Below are 17,885 nucleotides of genomic sequence, written 5' to 3' on the forward strand. Positions count from 1 at the left end.
GCACCTGGTGGATTCAACCAGCCAACCTTTTGATTAGCGGCCATAGCTCTTAACCACTACACCACTAGGGTTTCCAAAACAACAACATATCACTAATCTTTGGAATTTTTGCCAGGAGCTGTATGGTAGAAAACATACCAATGGATTAAGAAGCAAGACAGGTTTTACTCAAGGATAGTGTATAGTTTGGCAACTGGCGGGGACTGGAATGGTGTGAAAAATGTAAAAGGCTAAGTAATTTCAGGCTGTAGGCAGGAGTGAAAGGATTGGAGTCATAAAGAGTGTAATTTTTGAGAGATTTTTTTTTGGTTGTGGGAACCAGAAAGCATGGGCAGCTGCCAAAAGTGTGGTTTTGGGTTGCACCTGGTCCTGGAACCTATGATGAGAGAACCAGGAGGAAGACTCTGCCTTTACCACTATAGCAGATAAGCTGTTAGAAATGGCCCCAGCTTGGACTAGGTATGAAAGAGGGAGGAATTGTGAAAGAAACTAGACAGCCTAGAAAGCCAAACAGAGAAGACCCTGAGCTGCAAGTGGGCTGGGCTTTGCACGTATTTCTTTGTAAAGTATTTCTTGGTAAAGTACTCTGATTTGACTGAGGTGGAGAAAGAGAATAATAGTAGTTGTCACTTATTGAGTACTTAATAAGTGTTTTGGAGCCCTGGTGGCAGATTGGGTAAGTGCTCAGCTGCTAACCAAAATGTTGGCAGTTCAAATCCACCAGCTACTCTTTGGAAACCCTATGGGAGCAGTTCTACTCTGTCCTATAGAGTCTCTACAAGTCATAATTGACTCAACGGCAACGGGTTTGTTTTACACGGATTACCTTATTTAATCTTCACAATACCATACAGGAGGTAGGAAACTAAGTCATAAAGTGGTTGAGTAATATTCTGAGTTTATAAGTGGTAGAGCCTGGATTCCAAGGCAGTCTAGCTCTAGAACCTGTGTTCCTAGCTACTCTGTATTCCTAGGACCATAGCTCCAAGAATCCTTCTCCCACTGCCCCGGCCCTCAGAAAACTATCAGGGATGGTGGCCAGTTGTGAAAAGAGGAAACTTTCTATTAGAGTACCCTTGCTGTCATACTAATGAGCAAGTGAAATCATTTCAAGAGAAAAGGAAAAACAGAAGCTTGAGTAAGTAGTCTATGAAAAGTGAAATATAATTCTGTAACCCAAATCCTGTGTTCTTTCTAAAGGAAGTAATTTAGTGAGTATCTTCTGTGTGGAAGACCCTACTACGTGCCATGTGTGGGACTAAGAAAAATCAGAAGCAGATACTCTCCTCTCAAAAGTTAGTCTCTAAGGAGGTTAAAACATGTGCACAAATAACCATGATCCAAACTAGTGTTAGATACATGCTGTAAGAGAGGTGTAAAATATCATAAGAGTTAGAAGAAGGTGAGGAGGTGGCATCTGAGATAGACCATGCAGTATGGGTAGGTTCTTCCATACTTGGAGATATGATTTCAGGCTGCAAAGTGCAAGGAAAAGAAAGTATCATGTCAGCCCCATTATACTTAAAGACTTTGTCTCATAAATCCTCATAACAACTCTTTATTGACCAAATGATTTACTGTCAAGCCAGGACACTTTTGAGAGGGAAGTGGAGTGCTGCTAATCAGGTAGAATAGACATAAACAGGGACTGACCCAGGAAAACCAGGACATATGAGGCAATTGGTATCCCCATTTTAACACATGAGAAAAATGAGGCTCAGGAAGGTTGCCATTGGCCCCAAGTCATGTAGCTAGGAAGTGGTGGAGCTAGGGTTTGAACCCAACTCTGACTCCAAAATTAAGAGATAGGTACTTCATTCTAGAGGCAGTGGGAAGCACTTGAAGGGCTTTGGGCAGATAACTGTCATGGTGAGAACTATTCAGAATAGGCTAGAAGGAGAAAGACTGGAATTGGGGAGATGAGTTAGGAGACTGTTGAAAAGAATTCAGATAGAGCATTATTAAGAGCCTGGATAGAAGATATTGACTTTGGGTATTTAAAGGAAGGGATAAACGTGAGAGATTTCACAAAGGAAAAAAAAGATAAAATTTGTCTCCGGATCCATTTGGAGCGTGATGTAGGGAGAAAGTTAAGATTTTTGAGAAGAAGCTTTCAGATCTAAATTTTGTTCTGCCATCTTATTTCTCTCCCTTTTTTCCTCATTGTTTTTTTTTCTCAGTTCTTATTCTCATGGCCTTTCCAAAGTGTTTGGTTCTGTTGACCGTTCAGTTCCTTTTTGAAACTTCCCTCCCTTGGCCACAGAGTTGTATCTCCTAGTTCTCTTTCTGCCTCTCCTACTGCTTCTTCATTGTCTTTGCTTCCTTCTGCGCTTTAATCATGAGGGTATCAAGTTCCTTGCCTTTTCCCTTTCTATACTTTTCTCCCTCTGAGATTTTATCTACTCTCTTGGTTTAACTTTTGTGGTTTTTAATTATAGAAATAACACAAGATTACATATTAATCTTAAAAAATAAATAGAAGTAAAAAGTGAAAGTCCCCCTTCAACCTCCTCCTCAGAGTTAACCACCATTACCAGTTTGGTGTCTTTCCAGGTGTTGAATTCCAAGTCTATATGCATTTAGCTTTAAACTCTAGTTTTCCTCTATAGCTGCAGTCAGGAGACCCTTACTTGTATGCTTCACTATCAACATGTAAAATTAATTAGCTGAATGACTTTGGACACTTGGTTGATGTATATTACTAAGATGCCTTTTAGCTCTAAAGTTATATGGCTCTTTCATGTCCTACATTTACTGCTGTTTGTGTTTCCATAGCTTTAAAGAGTAGATATTTGTCTTGGTTATCTAGTGCTGTTGTAACAGTTTGGCTAGGCCATGATTCCCAGTATTGCGTGGTTGTCCACCATTTTGTCATCTGATGTGATTTTCCTGTGTGTTGTGAATCCTACCTCTATGATATTAATGAGGTGGGATAGGTGGCAGTTACGTTAATGAGGCAGGACTCAAGTTACAAGGTTGGATTTTGTCTTGAGCCAATCTCTTTTGAGATATAAAAGAGAGAAGTGAGCAGAGAGACAGGGGGACCTCATACGACCAAGAAAGCAGTGCTGGGAGCAGGGCACATCCTTTGGAGCCTCGGTTCCTGCACAGAGGATCTTCTAGTCCAGGGGAAGATTGATGACAAGGACCTTCCTTCAGAGCTGACAGAGAAAGCCTTCCCTGGAGCTGATACCCTGAATTTGGACTTCTAGCCTACTAGACTGTGAGAGAATAAACTTCTGTTTATTAAAGCCAACCACTTGTGGTATTTCTGTCACAGCAACACTAGATACCTAAGGCACTCCAATGCTGATGCTGCATTCTTTTTCATATAGTCCAGCTTCTCGTATTATTTGCTCATCGTTCAGATAGGATAAGTGTGGTGAAAGGATACAACCCTGATGCACACCTTTCCTGTTTTTAAACCACACAGTATCCCCTTGTTCCTTTCGAATGACTGCCTCTGAATTCCTATTCTTCACAATGTTATCCATAATTTGTATGATCCACACAGTCGAATGCCTTTATGTAGTTAGTAGAACACAGGTAATCATCTTTCTGGTATTCTCTGCTTTCAGCTAAGATCCATCTGACTTCAGCAATTATATCCCTCATTCCATGTCCTTTTCTGAATTTGGCCTGAATTCCTGGGAGTTCCCTGTCAATGTACTGCTGCAACCATTCCAACTTTAGCATCCCTATCAGTGAATCTTGATTGCATGTGTGATCAATTTCAAACTGCAGAAGTTGGTAAAAATCTTCAACTTTTTCATCTTTGGCATGTGGTTGGTACATAAATTTGAATAATAATATTAACTGGCCTTCCTTGTAGGTGTATGGATATTATCCTGTCACTGACAGCATTGTTCTTCAGGATAGATCTTGACATGATTTTTTTTTCTTCTTCTAAGTTTTATTTATTTTGTTGTTGTTGAGAATATACACAGCAAAACATACACCAATTCAACAGTTTCTACATGTACCATCTAGTAACATTGATTACATTCTTCGAGTTGTGCAACCATTCTCACCCTCCTCTTCTGAGTTGTTCCTCCCTTATTAACATAAACTCACTGCCCCCCTAAGGTTCTCATCTAATCTTTTGAGTTGCTGTTGTCAATTTGATCTCACATAGATAGTTCTTAAAAAAGGCATAATGCCCATATCATTATGTGGATATGAAATTATCCCCAAATTATGTCAAAATCCATTTCTTTTCCCAAGAGGAACTTGACAGATCATTTAAAGACAGATAAATAAGAATGATAAGACTTGGTGTAATTTTATTTTGAGTTATTACTTTGTTGATGTTGTTAGGTGCCATTGAGTCAGTTCGGACTAACAGCGACCCTATGTACAACAGAATGAACCACTGCCCAGTCCTGCACCATACTCATAATCATTCTTACTCTAGTGTACTGCGTTTTAATTCATAGTCCTAAATTCCACATATGGCTTTATCTTAAACTGAGATATAGCTCAGTGAGTTTAAGTGGCTTGCCTAAGGCCATGTAGGACCAGAAATCAGGTTCCATGATACCTAGGCCAGTGTTCCTTCAATTCTGCTATTGCTTCTTGTAGCAGTGGCCTCTGGTTTGGGTTTTCTGAAGAGCACAGTCAAGTATGTCAAAGATACGATCGCCTTAGGTGCTGGGCATTTTGCAAATTTATGCCAGAATGTTCAACCTCACCAGCAACCTTAAAAAAGCAACAAAAATAATTCAGAGTAGAACATAAGGAGTTATATACCTTCTCACCTATTAACATGGATGAGATATCTATACCAAATGAGGGACAGAGCTTAAAGGAAATGGTAGAGTGAAAGGACCACTAGTAAAACACAGCTGGATGGCATTTTTGAAGAATGTTGCCTTTTGGACTGACTCCCAGACTCCATTTGGCTAGCACATTGGAATTTTAAATGGGTAAAGAATATGATTTTCCATTGCTCCCAGCTGGCTTGAACTGTTTAACAGACTATGATTTAGAAGACAGAGTGTGGAACCAGCATTGATTTGCTTTATGAACTTGGGAAATACGTTTGATCTTTTAGCTCAGTTTCTGCATATAATGAATGGATGATGATGATGATGCAGATAATAAAAATGATAATGGTAGTTAACATTTATTGAACCCTTATAATTTGCTGGAAACCCTGGTGGCATAGTGGTTAAGTGTTACAACTGCTAACCAAAAGGTCAGCAGTTCAAATCCACCAGGCTCCTTGGAAACTCTATGGGGCAGTTCTACCCTGTCCTATAGGGTTGCTATGAGTTGGAATCGACTCAGTGGCAGTGGGTTTGGTTTCTTGGTTTTATAATTTGCTGGGTACTGTTCTAAGCCCTTTACACATAATACATAATTCAACTTCAGTACAGCTCTGTGAGGTAATTACTGTTATTACCACCATTTTAAAACTGAAGAAACTGAGGTACAGAGAGGTTAAGTAACTAGCTTTCACAGTTAATAAGTAGTGATCTGGGACGTGATCCCAGATTTTCAAGCCGTAGAGCTATGTTGAACACTTGAAATTTGGCCACTCTGAATTGAGGTGTGTTCTAAGTGTAAAATACATGCCAGATTTCAAAGACTTAGTATGATAAAAAGAATGTAAAATATAGACTAATAAATTTTTTATATCAATTTCATGTTGAAATGGTAATATTTTTAGATATCAATCTATGGAGCAGTTCTACTCTGTCCTATAGGGTCGCTATGAGTTGGAATCCACTCAACGGCAGTGTGGTGGTTTTATATTGAGTTAAGTAAAATATATTATTAAAAGCAATTTCACCTCTTTTTTTTTTTTACATTTAACCTAATTTTATTCATGCTTGCCTTGGGATGGGGAATAGATCATTCAGTAAAAACAAAGTATGTCTTCTGTACAAGTTTTAAACTACAATAATGATGTACTTTAATTACTTCCATGCACACAAGTCTGACATTTAAGTTTTGTTTTGTTTTGTTTTTTTAAATAAACACAATTAAGACTTCTAGGAGCATTTTATAATTTCCTAATTTTTCTTTGTAGATAGATCAAGCATCTCCAAAATACAAATTCCTATACACAGTAAGCACTTTACTTAAAATGAACACTTAAGTAAATTAAGTATGTAGACAGCCTTAGAATAAGCTGACATTATATATACTCAGCTAGGTAGGCAACAAACCATAGCGCCAAATGGAAAAAGTGTATTTGCAAATAGATTTCAAAAACTAAGTTAACTTTCTATAATACAGAAAATATACTGATTTGCTACAATAAATAAGAGGTGATGTATTAACATTTCACTATAAAGAATGTATACTAGAATATTTACAGTGAGTGAATCTTATGAAGAACAGTTTACTGCAATAAGCGCTGGCTAAACAGAGGTGCAGACTGTGAAACACTAGGATGGATATGCTCTGCCACATACTTTTGTTACCTTGAGGTAGATAACACATGTGTACCAAATTCGGCATTCATTTTCAGTTGCTGCTGGTATCGTGTTTTAAGAAATGTGTACAGTATGAAAAATTTGAAAATACTCATGAATGAAAAATGTTTTTAGAAAATATTTTCATGCAGTTATGTATAGTCTCACTGTGTATGTAAGTTTCAAGCAAAATTTGTTTCCTGTAAAACAGATCATTGTTCTATGAGAGAATGTTTTTACTTGTCTTTGTGCATTTCTTTTGTCTCCTCTTGCATTGCGTTATTTTGCTCTATTCTTTATTTTTGTGTGCAAACAACATGCCAGTTGAAAACTATCTCACGTGTAGAAAATAAGTCTGGATTTTAAAAACCAAGAACTAATGAAATCCCTACTAAAATGACACCATCTGATTCAAGTAAAAAATGACTTAAATACTAGTAATAAAAAAGACAAAGCACATCTCATAAAGAATACAAAAAGAAATGTCTGCTGAGTGTTTTAGTTCAGATGTTTCAGAATGCTGCTGTATGTTTTATGAGGAATCTGAGGGGAAGATTTCATAGCAGAAGGTGTTAATGTGGCCTGTATTGACTTCAGTGGTGACGCTACTGGACTGTGAAACTGTGGGATGCCTATGGATTCAAGTTGCTTGTTGAAAAGGAACTCTCCACTGTTGTTCAGAAATCCTTCCTCATTCCCTCTCTCCCCAAGCTTCCCATCCTCTACTGGCTCAGGTTCCAGCATTTCAGCATCTTCTTTCCTGCTAAAGAACTTGTCCAAGTAACTAGTGTAAGTGTTTTCCTTCTCAACTTGTTCATCCTTCCTGACCTCACAACAAAATTGATTTATGAGAAAACAGTCCTCCCCTCCCCTCACAAACTGGCTATCCCAAGAAGACTGGTACAAGGCTTCTAATTGTGCCAAATTTGCCATTCCTTTTTCCTGTTTTTCTCGGCTTACTGACTTTGATATCAAACTTTTCAATTCTAGTTGGGACACTGAGCTATTCAAGTCATTTAATTTGTCAACAACATCAGTAGGCTCATGTTGCGAACTAAGTTGAATAGTGCCTGCAATAAAGGAATCAAAATCAAATCCCTGATTCTTCTCCCTTTCTTTTTCAGCCAGTTGCTGTGATGCTTCTTCTAGTGCTATCTGGACTTTAACCAAGCCATTCCTTTCACATTTTGACTTGCCTGTCTTACCAGATTTTTCTTTGCTTTGTTCTTTCCAATTGGAAAGATCTATAATAAGCTTGGGTTCATAGTAATTGTTAACTTCACTCTCTCTCCAAACTAAGTTATCTAAATATGATGATGACCTCGTTTTGTAGTTGCAAGTATGGCTACACTCCAGATCACAATATTTGTTTTCATGATGATCTGGGTACTGCCAACAAGGCTCAGTAGAGTAACTGATATCAAAAGCAGGATCCTCCAGATACTTTTCACAATCTCCATCCAAATATTTCCGAGGATCCACCTGTCCTTCTTCATCAGTGACTTCAGACAGAGCTCTCGGATCAAACTGAACTTCATCAATATCAAAGTTGTTATGTATAGGCCAATCGTGGTCTGAAAACTGACAATCATGGTACCTTTCCCAATTATAAATGTGACTATGAGTTTCATCCATAAGCAAAATATCATCAACTTCATCTTCAATATGAAAGGGATGACTTGAAATCGGTTCACCCGTTGGAAAAGAATATATGCTCATGTAAGGATGGGAAAGCACCTCTTCTGCTGTTAGCCGATCCATGGGGCTAAATGTCAAAATCTGTTCCAGGAAATCCAGTGCTTCTCAACTAATTCCTGGAAGCAGCTGAGTTAAAGGTTTGTGTGGCTCAGTCATGTCATTTATAATGTAAACTGGAATTACGCTGAGAAGCTCCCGACGATCTTCCTCATGTACAACAGGTATAGATTCTAAAATCAGCTGCATCTGTTCAAGTTCACGTGCACCTACAAAGAGGGTTTTACCAGTCAGCATTTCAGCAAAGATGCAGCCTGCAGCCCACATGTCAATGGCTTTAGTATAATTATTAGGTGAAAGTAAAAGACGAGATCTGTACCATTTAGTAACTAATCCTTCAGAAAGGTGACCCTTATGTGAATAATGAGGATCCATGATCCATGCAAGACCAAAGTCACCTATCTTCAGCACCAAGTCTTCAGTATTAATGAAAAGATTAGCTGGTTTGAGATCTCTGTGCAGTACGTTTGCAGAGTGAATATACTTGAGCCCACGTAGCAGTTGATACATGAAAAGCCTGGCATGCTCCTCCAGTAAAGGGCCCTGCTCCAGCACATTAGCCAAGTCTGTCTCCATGTACTCCTGAACAATGTAAACACTGTTCAGTTCGGTTAGAAAGCCCACATCATCTGTTAACTGGCTTCCACTGGGACCAAGAATTTCAAACACTTTCACAATGTTATCATGGTCTAGTCTTCTAATAATTTTGATTTCACATAGAGCATGTTTGACACTCTGGGGATCAGTAAGGACAATTTTCTTGATGGCTACTCTTTTGTCACAGTCATTGTCTACAGCAGAAAAAACCAAGCCATTGCCTCCACAACCCAGTGGTTTTAAGTCCATATACCTAGAGCCCAGTTCAAAACCATGAATGTTCATGAGACTTTCAAATTTCTCTGCCATTTTGAAACCCCCACTATTGCCTTTTCCTTACAAACTGTTGAACTTGTGTAAACAAGGAAGAAAATTGGCATTAAAGGAAAAGATCTTTCAAAAAGGGAGAAGAAAAATAATTTTGCTTCCAAAACAAGATGGTTTCTTAATGTTCATTGCATATGCCAACCAGGCCCATTGCGTTCCCCTTAGATTTAAAAGCTCAAAAAGCTTTACTCATACTGAGAATTAAAAAGATTGCAGTACTCATAGCTCAAGAAAGGGGCAGCAACTCTGCAGACATTTAAAGAAAACACTCAAGAAACTCAAACGGAATATGCACTCAGATTTACTGTGCTAAACGATTTAACATTTAACAAAAATGTGAATAAATATGCACACAGCAGGCTTCTATGAACATTCTCCTCGCAGTGCAGAAACATTCAGTGTTGGACTGGTCCAGAGCAGCATCTTTTTAAGGTGCTGGTAAACACTATTTCCATTTTGCTTCTTTTCTTTGTTGCTATGTATTTCAACAGGAAGCCCTGGCAGCTGTTGATTAACAGATGTCTTTTATTAGTGATCAGGTGGTTCCACCTCACCACAATCACAATCAAAGCTACCCTCCATCTTACTCTGATACAACGGGACTTCTCCGACTCATCGGGAGAGTGCGGGGCCTGCAGACAGCCCCCAGGATCCGCTCAGGTCTCCAGCTGTGCTGGCGGCAGCGGCGTCTCCGAGGCTCTCTCGCTTTGCCGCAGTTGCCACCGTGTAACCCCAACCCTGTTTTTTTTTATGTGGCTTGTGGAAAATTGAGAATTACATATGTAGCTTGCATATTTATATTTCTGTTAGATAGCAGAAGTGCTCTAGAGAGTTTTACCAAGCTAGCTCTTGGGGGTAGGTGATATCTCACCCTAACATACATGTACAGTAGGCTAAAAGCTGAGGAAGCCAAAAATTTTAAGACATTGGGCTTAAGTTTGCTGCTGAAGTAGTAGTAAGTCTCTAAGGTAGACATTAGGCCTGTTCTCCAGTGCTTGCATTATTAAGTGGTGGGAAGGAAAGATACTTTATTTTAAGTTGTAGAGTATTAATCCTATACAGATATATTGAGTAACTGTATATAAGACACTGTATTGATGCTGTGGCTCATATAAAAATCAGTGACTTGGACCTTACCATCGAGGAGCTTTCAGTCTAGTAAAAGAACATGTAAACACATGACTGTATAAAAAAGTATGTGCTGAGTGGTAGAAACAATAGGTTTAGAATCTTAAGAGAACAAGCAGTAGTTTGTAGCTAGGGTCAGGAAGGAAGGTTTGGGAAGCAGGCAACATTTGAACTGGTTGGAGAAAGATGGGTAGGATTTAATAGAGGTTTGCTATATGCCCAAAGGGACATGCAGAACTAAGTGACAAGTCATTAAGCTGACATGGTTTTCTGCTTACCGAACGTAAGGTCTGTGTGGTACAAAACTGGAGAGAGGTAGGTTAAATTGAAATGCAAATTATTTTAAGACTCATTTATGTTGATCTGCCTTCCTTGTCAGAATTCCTTTTTCGAATACATATATATAGAAGCTTCTAATCATGGGACAGACTACTTATCTAAGTCTTGATTTCTGATCTCCTGGATCAACCAGGTAGATAGTCCCTGGGCATATGATTCTAAGTATGTGGATGGATATACCTAGATACACAGACATATACAGGTGGATGGACAGGAAGATATATTGTTTTTAAAGTGTGGTTAAAGAGAGCCAAATTTGAAATTTAGGTTTACCATGAATTTCTTCTTACAAGCTGTTGTCTAATCTCAAGCAAATAATTGTAGCTTCCTCTAAGTAATGGGTCAGAAAGAGTACAGGAGTTTTACTCTAACAGAACCTTGAAACGGGAGAAATGGGAAAAAAAAATACCCTCTTATCTCCCCTCCCAGCCCCCGCCAATACAACTGTGTTCAATTCTGTCCTCTTCTTCCAGCTATCAACTGTATGTCAAACTGATTCGTTTGATTTTGTGGGGAAGTTATTTGACATATTGCCTTCAAGGTAAAATCCAGAAAGAAATCTGTAACTTTAAGTAGTGAAGACTCTCCACTCTATGTGCAGGGTGGGCTTCCATTGTCTTCTGAGTGGTTTTTGTTTCTTTTATGCTAGTAGAGTTTTGCTCCGTTAAAGTAGCAAATGTTACAGTGATTCCCTCCTGCTATCTGGAGGATACCATACAGTTAATTAGTTCTTCCTTTCATAGAATCCTAAAATGTTAAAACTTCAGAGGGGTACTCTTGTAGAATGTTAGAGTAGTTGAGTCCATCAATAGAGATGCTGATCCATCTCTTCTATTTAAAAAAAATTAAAAAATAAATGTTATATACCTACTCCTCACTTATTGACTGTCTCATTAATCTGACATTTTGCATTTATGACAATAGTAAAAAATCTTCTGTATTAGTTATCTAGTGTTGCTACAACAGAAATACCACAAGTGGATGGCTTTAACAAAAGAAAAATTTATCCTCTCACAGTCTAGGAGGCTAGAAGTCCGAATTCAGGGCACCAGCTCCTGGGGAAGGCCTTCTCTCTCTGTTGGTTCTGGGGGAAGGTCCTTGTCATAAATCTTCCCCTGGTCTAGAAAATTCTCAGTGCAGGGACCCTGGATCCAAAGGACACGCTCTGTTTCCAGCACTTCTTTCTTGGTAGTATGAAGTCCCTTTCCTCTCTGCTCGCCTCTCTCTTATATCTCAAAAGAGATTGACTCATGATACAACCTAATCCTGTAGGTTGTGTCCTGCCTCATTAACATAAGTGCCTCTAATCCTGCCTCATTCTAACCTAAATCGTAGGTTAGGATTTACAACACATAGGATAATCACATCAAATTACAAAATGGTGTACAACCATACAATACTGGAAATCATGGCCTAGCCAAGTTGACACATTTTTGGGGGCCATAATTCAATCCATAACATTTACTATCCTACTACTTTGCACATTAATGAAGTACGTCTGGCAGTAACGAGGTGCAAGGTGAGAGTAACACTGGCTGTGATGGTTAAGGTTTGGTTTGGGTGTATAGCCATCCAGGTTGTATGTGTGTGTGTGTGTAACTTTAACAATAAAAATGAATTATATCGTTTTATAAGCTGTCCCTTTTCATCTTATCTCATGGACACATTTTTATATTGGCAGCTCTTCATCTACAATAACACTTTAGTTGTCCTGTAGAATACCGTTTTATTGGTGTACCATGATTTTTTAACCAGCCTTCTGCTGGATACTTAGGTTGTTTCTAGTTGTTTACTGTCATTATCAGTGCTGCAGTGAATGTCCTCACTGCTAAATCTTTGTACACATTCTTAACTGTTTATTCAGTATAAATTATAAAAAGTAGAATTGGATAGATAGGATTTATTGGAAAATGTTAGAATATTTGCCAATTTGCTAAGTCAAAAAGGTACTTTTTGTTATAGTGTATTCCTTAAATTACTTACATAAGTTGAACTTTCTTCATATGCATATTATACAGATAACCTTATTGGTAATTCCTTATTGGTTAGTCATTTTTTAAATCAATTTATAAACTATTTAAATATTAAGGATGGTAATGCTTTGTTATAATATTGCACATATTTCTTCCCAGTTTTGATATTTGCTTTATACTTAATTTGTTTTTAATGTCCACAAGTTTTGTATTTTTGTGTAGTCAAATTTATTAGCCTCTTCTTTTATGGTTTATATTTTTGTTGTTCTGCTTTTAAAGGCCTTACTTACCCCTAGGATTGTAGAAGTAGTTATCTACGTTGTCTTCTCAAAACAACCATTAGTGTTGGGCTGAGGCCTCTGCCCTGGGCCTAGCAAATTAGAGATCTCCTCCCTGACCCTCTCCTGGCCACATCTCTCATCACAGGGCAAGGAGTTCTAAGGACAAAGGAGATGTGCCCTCCCAGAACCCCTGCCTGTCCCTTCTTGACCATACTCCAGGCACTTGGAAGCCTGCTCAAACTGCTTCCAGGGCCTGCAAAGGCCTCTTCCCGGGGTCCAGCATCTCAAGGGGGGAATTGTGCTATAGATAGATGTGAGCTCTCCTAGGACTAAGGGGTGGTTGTTAAGCAGGAGGAATATGTGGGGGGAGTTTGGATGTATGGACTCAGTGGTTCACACGTGTATACCCAAGGCCCCTAGCAGTATAAGGAGGAGGAGGTGGGAGGAGGAAGATATGGTGAGCCTACATTTATATTCTTGCCCCTGGCCTGGCAAATGTTAGGAGTCACCCAAACACCCAGTGCCATCGAGTCAATTCTGACTCATAGCGACCCTATAGGACAGAGTAGAAGTGCCCCATAGAGTTTCCAAGGAGCACCTGGTGGATTCGAACTTCCGACCCTTTGGTTAGCAGCTGTAGCACTTAACCACTACGCCACCAGGGTTTCCAATGTTAGGAGTAGACCAGTTTTTCAGTGACATTTATGATTTAATTACATTTAGATCTTGAATCCATCTGGCATTTCCTTTGGGATAATATATAAGGTCAAAAGCTAACATTTTCCCCCAAATGCCACCCCCCACTTGGCCTGGTGGCGTAGTGGTTAAGAGCTGCGGCTGCTAACCAAAAGGTTGGCGGTTCAAATCCACCAGGTGCTCTTTGGAAACCCTATGAGCAGTTCTGCTGTGTCCTGTAGGGCTGCCATGAATTGGAATTGACTTGATGGCTACAGGTTGGGTTTTTTTCTTTTTTTAATAACTTTTATTAAGCTTCAAGTGAACATTTACAAATCCAATCAGTCTGTCACATATAAGTTTACATACATCTCACTCCCTACTCCCACTTGCTCTCCCCCTCTTGAGTCAGCCCTTTCAGTCTCTTCTTTCTTGACAATTTTGCCGGTTTCCCTCTCTCTCTATCCTCCCATCCCCCCTCCAGACAAGAGTTGCCAACACACTCTCAAGTGTCCACCTGATATAATTAGCTCACTCTTCATCAGCGTCTCTCTCCCACCCGCTGACCAGTCCCTTTCATGTCTGATGAGTTGTCTTCGGGGATGGTTCCTGTCCTGTGCCAACAGAAGGTCTGGGGAGCATGGCCGCCGGGATTCCTCTAGTCTCAGTCAGACCATTAAGTTTGGTCTTTTTATGAGAATTTGGGGTCTGTATCCCACTGATCTCCTGCTCCCTCAGGGGTCCTCTGCTGTGCTCCCTGTCAGGGCAGTGGGTTTTTATTTTATTTATTTTGCTTTATAGATGGGGAAACTGCTTTAGGTTGTAATTTATCCAGAGTCACTAGGCTGGTTAGTGGTAAGCTATTTCTTATGAATGACAGACTATTCATTCCTTTGAGCAAGATAGACCTGCATTTGACTCTGGAGCCTATTACTAACTTGCCTTTCGTGCATTCTGTAGGGCAGGTCACTTAACCTCTCAGAGACTCCGATTAATTAAAATAAGAGGATCCCACCTACTATCCACTTCCACACCATCACCATTTCACCCATCCTTGTGCTTCAGGCTGACTAATGCCTCTGTTCATGAAGCAGTCAAAACTGCACAGCCATTAGGCAGCAACCTCTGCTTTATAAGCTCCCACTAGAACCCTGAGAATGAGAAAGCAAATATCTTTAGATACCCAACAAAGCACTTATATTCTATAGAGTTGGCATGGCTTATTTAAGGGCTTCTGATCAGCTGTTTAGACAGTTGGCTCACCCCCTCCCCCACCCCCAGTGAGTTGCCATAAGCATAGCCATTGGTGAAAGTCTGAGATAACTTGGCTGATTCTGAATACAGGATGCTTATTGTGATGACCTTAGTGCATTTTCTACTGTCCAGATTATTTTTCAGAAACTCATCTAGGTTTGACGCAGTATTTTATACTCTGCGTCCACTTTTCATGATGTGTACGCCAAAGACAGTTCAACCTAAAATATTAAATTGACTTTCAACATGTGATGTTTCTTTCTTTCCTTTTTTTAATCTTTAGTGAAGGAAAACCCTACTGCTCCATTTCCACAGAGGTAAAAAAAAAAAAAAAGTCGATAGCACTATTTTTTTTTTAAATCTCAATTTATGAGTTTTGAGCCGAGATAACTTAAACTATCAAACTGTAATGAACTGTGCTATTTTAATATGTGTTGCATCAGTTGACGAGGGCAGGGGATGGAATGGGAAATACTACACAGATGGTTTTGTGATTCAGTCATGATGACACTAATCTGTTAGATCTTCAAATTGCAAATTTTGGTAAAGCCAAAATCTATCCGAATGTGTATAGGACTGTACCACTATTTCAAAGGTCTGTCTTAAATCTTTGGGCCTTATGCTGTTGTCATTGCTCTCAAACAACCTGCTTTAGGGCCTTAGAGCTAATATTAACCCTAGTCCAGAGCCATGCCACTTACAGAAGGGCCCCACTCTGGGCTTCAAATCCAAACCAGCCTGTCACCTAAGATTCCTAGAATTTTATTATTTTACGTTTGATCTAGTCCAGCCTCTGACTCAGGCTAGCAGTCCACTCACCCTTCAGTGGCCTTATCGGGTGATCATTCCAATTAACCTACATGTAGTGGCTTTGGAGTGAGATGGCCTGAATTTAAATTCTAGCTCTCACACTTGACTAGCTGTGGTTATAGCCTTGGACTAGTTATTTAACCTCTCTGTGCTTTAGTTCTCTGATCTGTAAAATGGGGATTATAGTGCCCAGTTCACAGGGCTGCTGTGATGATTATATCAGATAATAAATGTATGGTACTTAACTGTGTCTACTAGCATGTTTGTGCTGCTTTACTATTATTGTTATTCCATTGTCATGAGGATTGAAATATTTGAAAATCCTTCTTTATATTGAGCTGAAATCTCTCTGTTTGTAAACTCTAACCATTGTAGCTGCATAGATGTTGGAAAGGTAAGGACATGAGTATGAAATTATAAACTTCTGTGTTACGTGCAACGAGGTATTTGGTATTACCGTTATATTGTGGTCTATATTGTAATTGTTATCTAACCTGTCCCTTCCACCTACCATATCTTATCTTCTCCAGGTGAAACATCTTGCGTTCCTTCTAGTGTTCTTCATATAACAAAATTTCTAGATACTCAGCCACCTTGGTTGCCTTATTGGGATATAAAACCAGTTACTGTTGAGTCACCTCTGACTCATGGTGAACTCATGTGTGTCAGGGTAAAACTGCTCCGTAGAGTTTTCAATGGCTGATTTTTTGCATGTAGTTAACCAGGCCTTTCTTCTGAGGTACCTCTGGGTGAACTCAAGCCATCAACCTTTTAGTTAGCAGCCAAGCACATTAACCATTTGCACCACTCAGGGACTCCACTAGGGATATACTCTTGTTTATCTATGTATTCTTTAAAACATGGGGTCTAGGATTTCATCCTATATATGCAGTTAGACTAGTGCTGAAAAAAGCACAGTGCTAATACAGTATTTACCTCTGTCCTTCCTCAAAAAAAAATATGTACTTTGTTAATGAAGTAGAATATTGTGTCAATTTGAGGGAGTATTATCATTCTGTTGGATAAAGAGCATTTTCAGGCGAACTCCCTTTAGACCTGTTAAATTTTTCTTAACTTGCATTCACTTACTTGTTCAGCAAATATTTTTTGAGCCCTTTACTACTGCATGCTGGAAATAGAGTGGTAGGTTCTACCTTTATTACATTTCAGTTCCTAGTCCAGCTGGTTGATAGTTTTAAATTCTAGTTCTATTTAAAAATAAATTAGCTGTGTCTTCATGTTTTATATTATTCATAAATTTAATTAATATGCTTCTTCTGTCTTTCCTAACTTGTTGGGTTAAAAATGGTATTTTAGCAGTGCCAGCTACAGAGTCATGAGGCATGCTGCTAGATCTCCTTTTATGAGGTTGATATTTATGCATTAATTAGCATCTTTTTTTTAAATAAAGAGAACGTTTTTATTTTGAAATAATTATCAACTCGGAGGAGGTTTCAAAGAAATGTGCAGGGAAGCCCTGTGCACTCTTCCCTCAGACTCCCCAGTGTTGATATCTTACACACTATAAAAAAAATAATTTTTTTTTATAGTACAATAATAAAACCAAGAAATTGGCATTGGTTCAATCCCTAGAATTTATTTAGATTGTGTGTGTGTGTGTGTGTGTGTGTGTGTGTGTGTTTAGTTCTATGCAATTTTATCACGTGTAGCTTCATGTGGAAACCCTGGTGGCATAGTGGTTAAGTGCTACGGCTGCTAACCAAAAGGTCGGCAGTTTGAATCCACCAGGTGCTCCTTGGAAGCTCTATGGGGCAGTTCTACTCTGTCCTATAGGGTTGCTATGAGTCAGAATCGACTCGATGGCACTGGGTTTTGGTATCTGGTAGCTTCATGTGGAGACCCTGATGGTGAAGTGGTTAAGAGCTACAGCTGCTAACCAAAAGGATGGCAGTTAGAATCTACCAGGCATTCCTTGGAAACCTTGTGGAGCAGTTCTACTCTGCCCTATAGGGTTGCTATGAGTCGGAATAGACTCGATGGCAGTGGGTTCTTTTTTTTTTTTTGGAGCTTCACGTAACCACCACTGTGATCAAGATGCTTTACCCTCACCACAAGACTCCCTGAGTTTTTTTTCACTCAACATAATTTACTTGAGGTTCATCCAAGTTGTCGCGTTTATCAATAGTTTGTTTCTTTTTATTGCTGAGTAGTCTATTAGCATATCAGCAGTGGCTTCTTGATCAAGCATGTAGGTTATCTCAATTCCATAGAATATTCTTTATCTGGGCCCACAGACCCAAATTCGTTTTAAACTGTTTGATACTCTCACTGTTTCGGCATCTGTTAGGCTTTGATGAACTCTT

At 39.2% G+C, this 17,885-nt stretch overlaps 2 protein-coding genes across 3 annotated transcripts in view; one reads left to right on the plus strand and one right to left on the minus strand.

The window, feature by feature from the left end:
- Nucleotides 1–17,885, plus strand: part of CLCN5 (chloride voltage-gated channel 5) — a 281,331-nt gene that overhangs the window by 22,212 nt on the left and 241,234 nt on the right. The window lies entirely within an intron of this gene.
- On the minus strand, nucleotides 7,439–9,355 carry LOC100669694 (mitogen-activated protein kinase 6-like). Its single transcript, XM_064278290.1, is given in 2 exon segments — nucleotides 7,439–7,567; nucleotides 7,569–9,355. Coding segments are annotated over 2 exon segments (1,644 nt in total). The 5' UTR covers nucleotides 9,084–9,355.

This window comes from Loxodonta africana, chromosome X (genome assembly GCF_030014295.1).
Source record: "Loxodonta africana isolate mLoxAfr1 chromosome X, mLoxAfr1.hap2, whole genome shotgun sequence".
NCBI classification, from domain to species: Eukaryota; Metazoa; Chordata; class Mammalia; order Proboscidea; family Elephantidae; genus Loxodonta; species Loxodonta africana.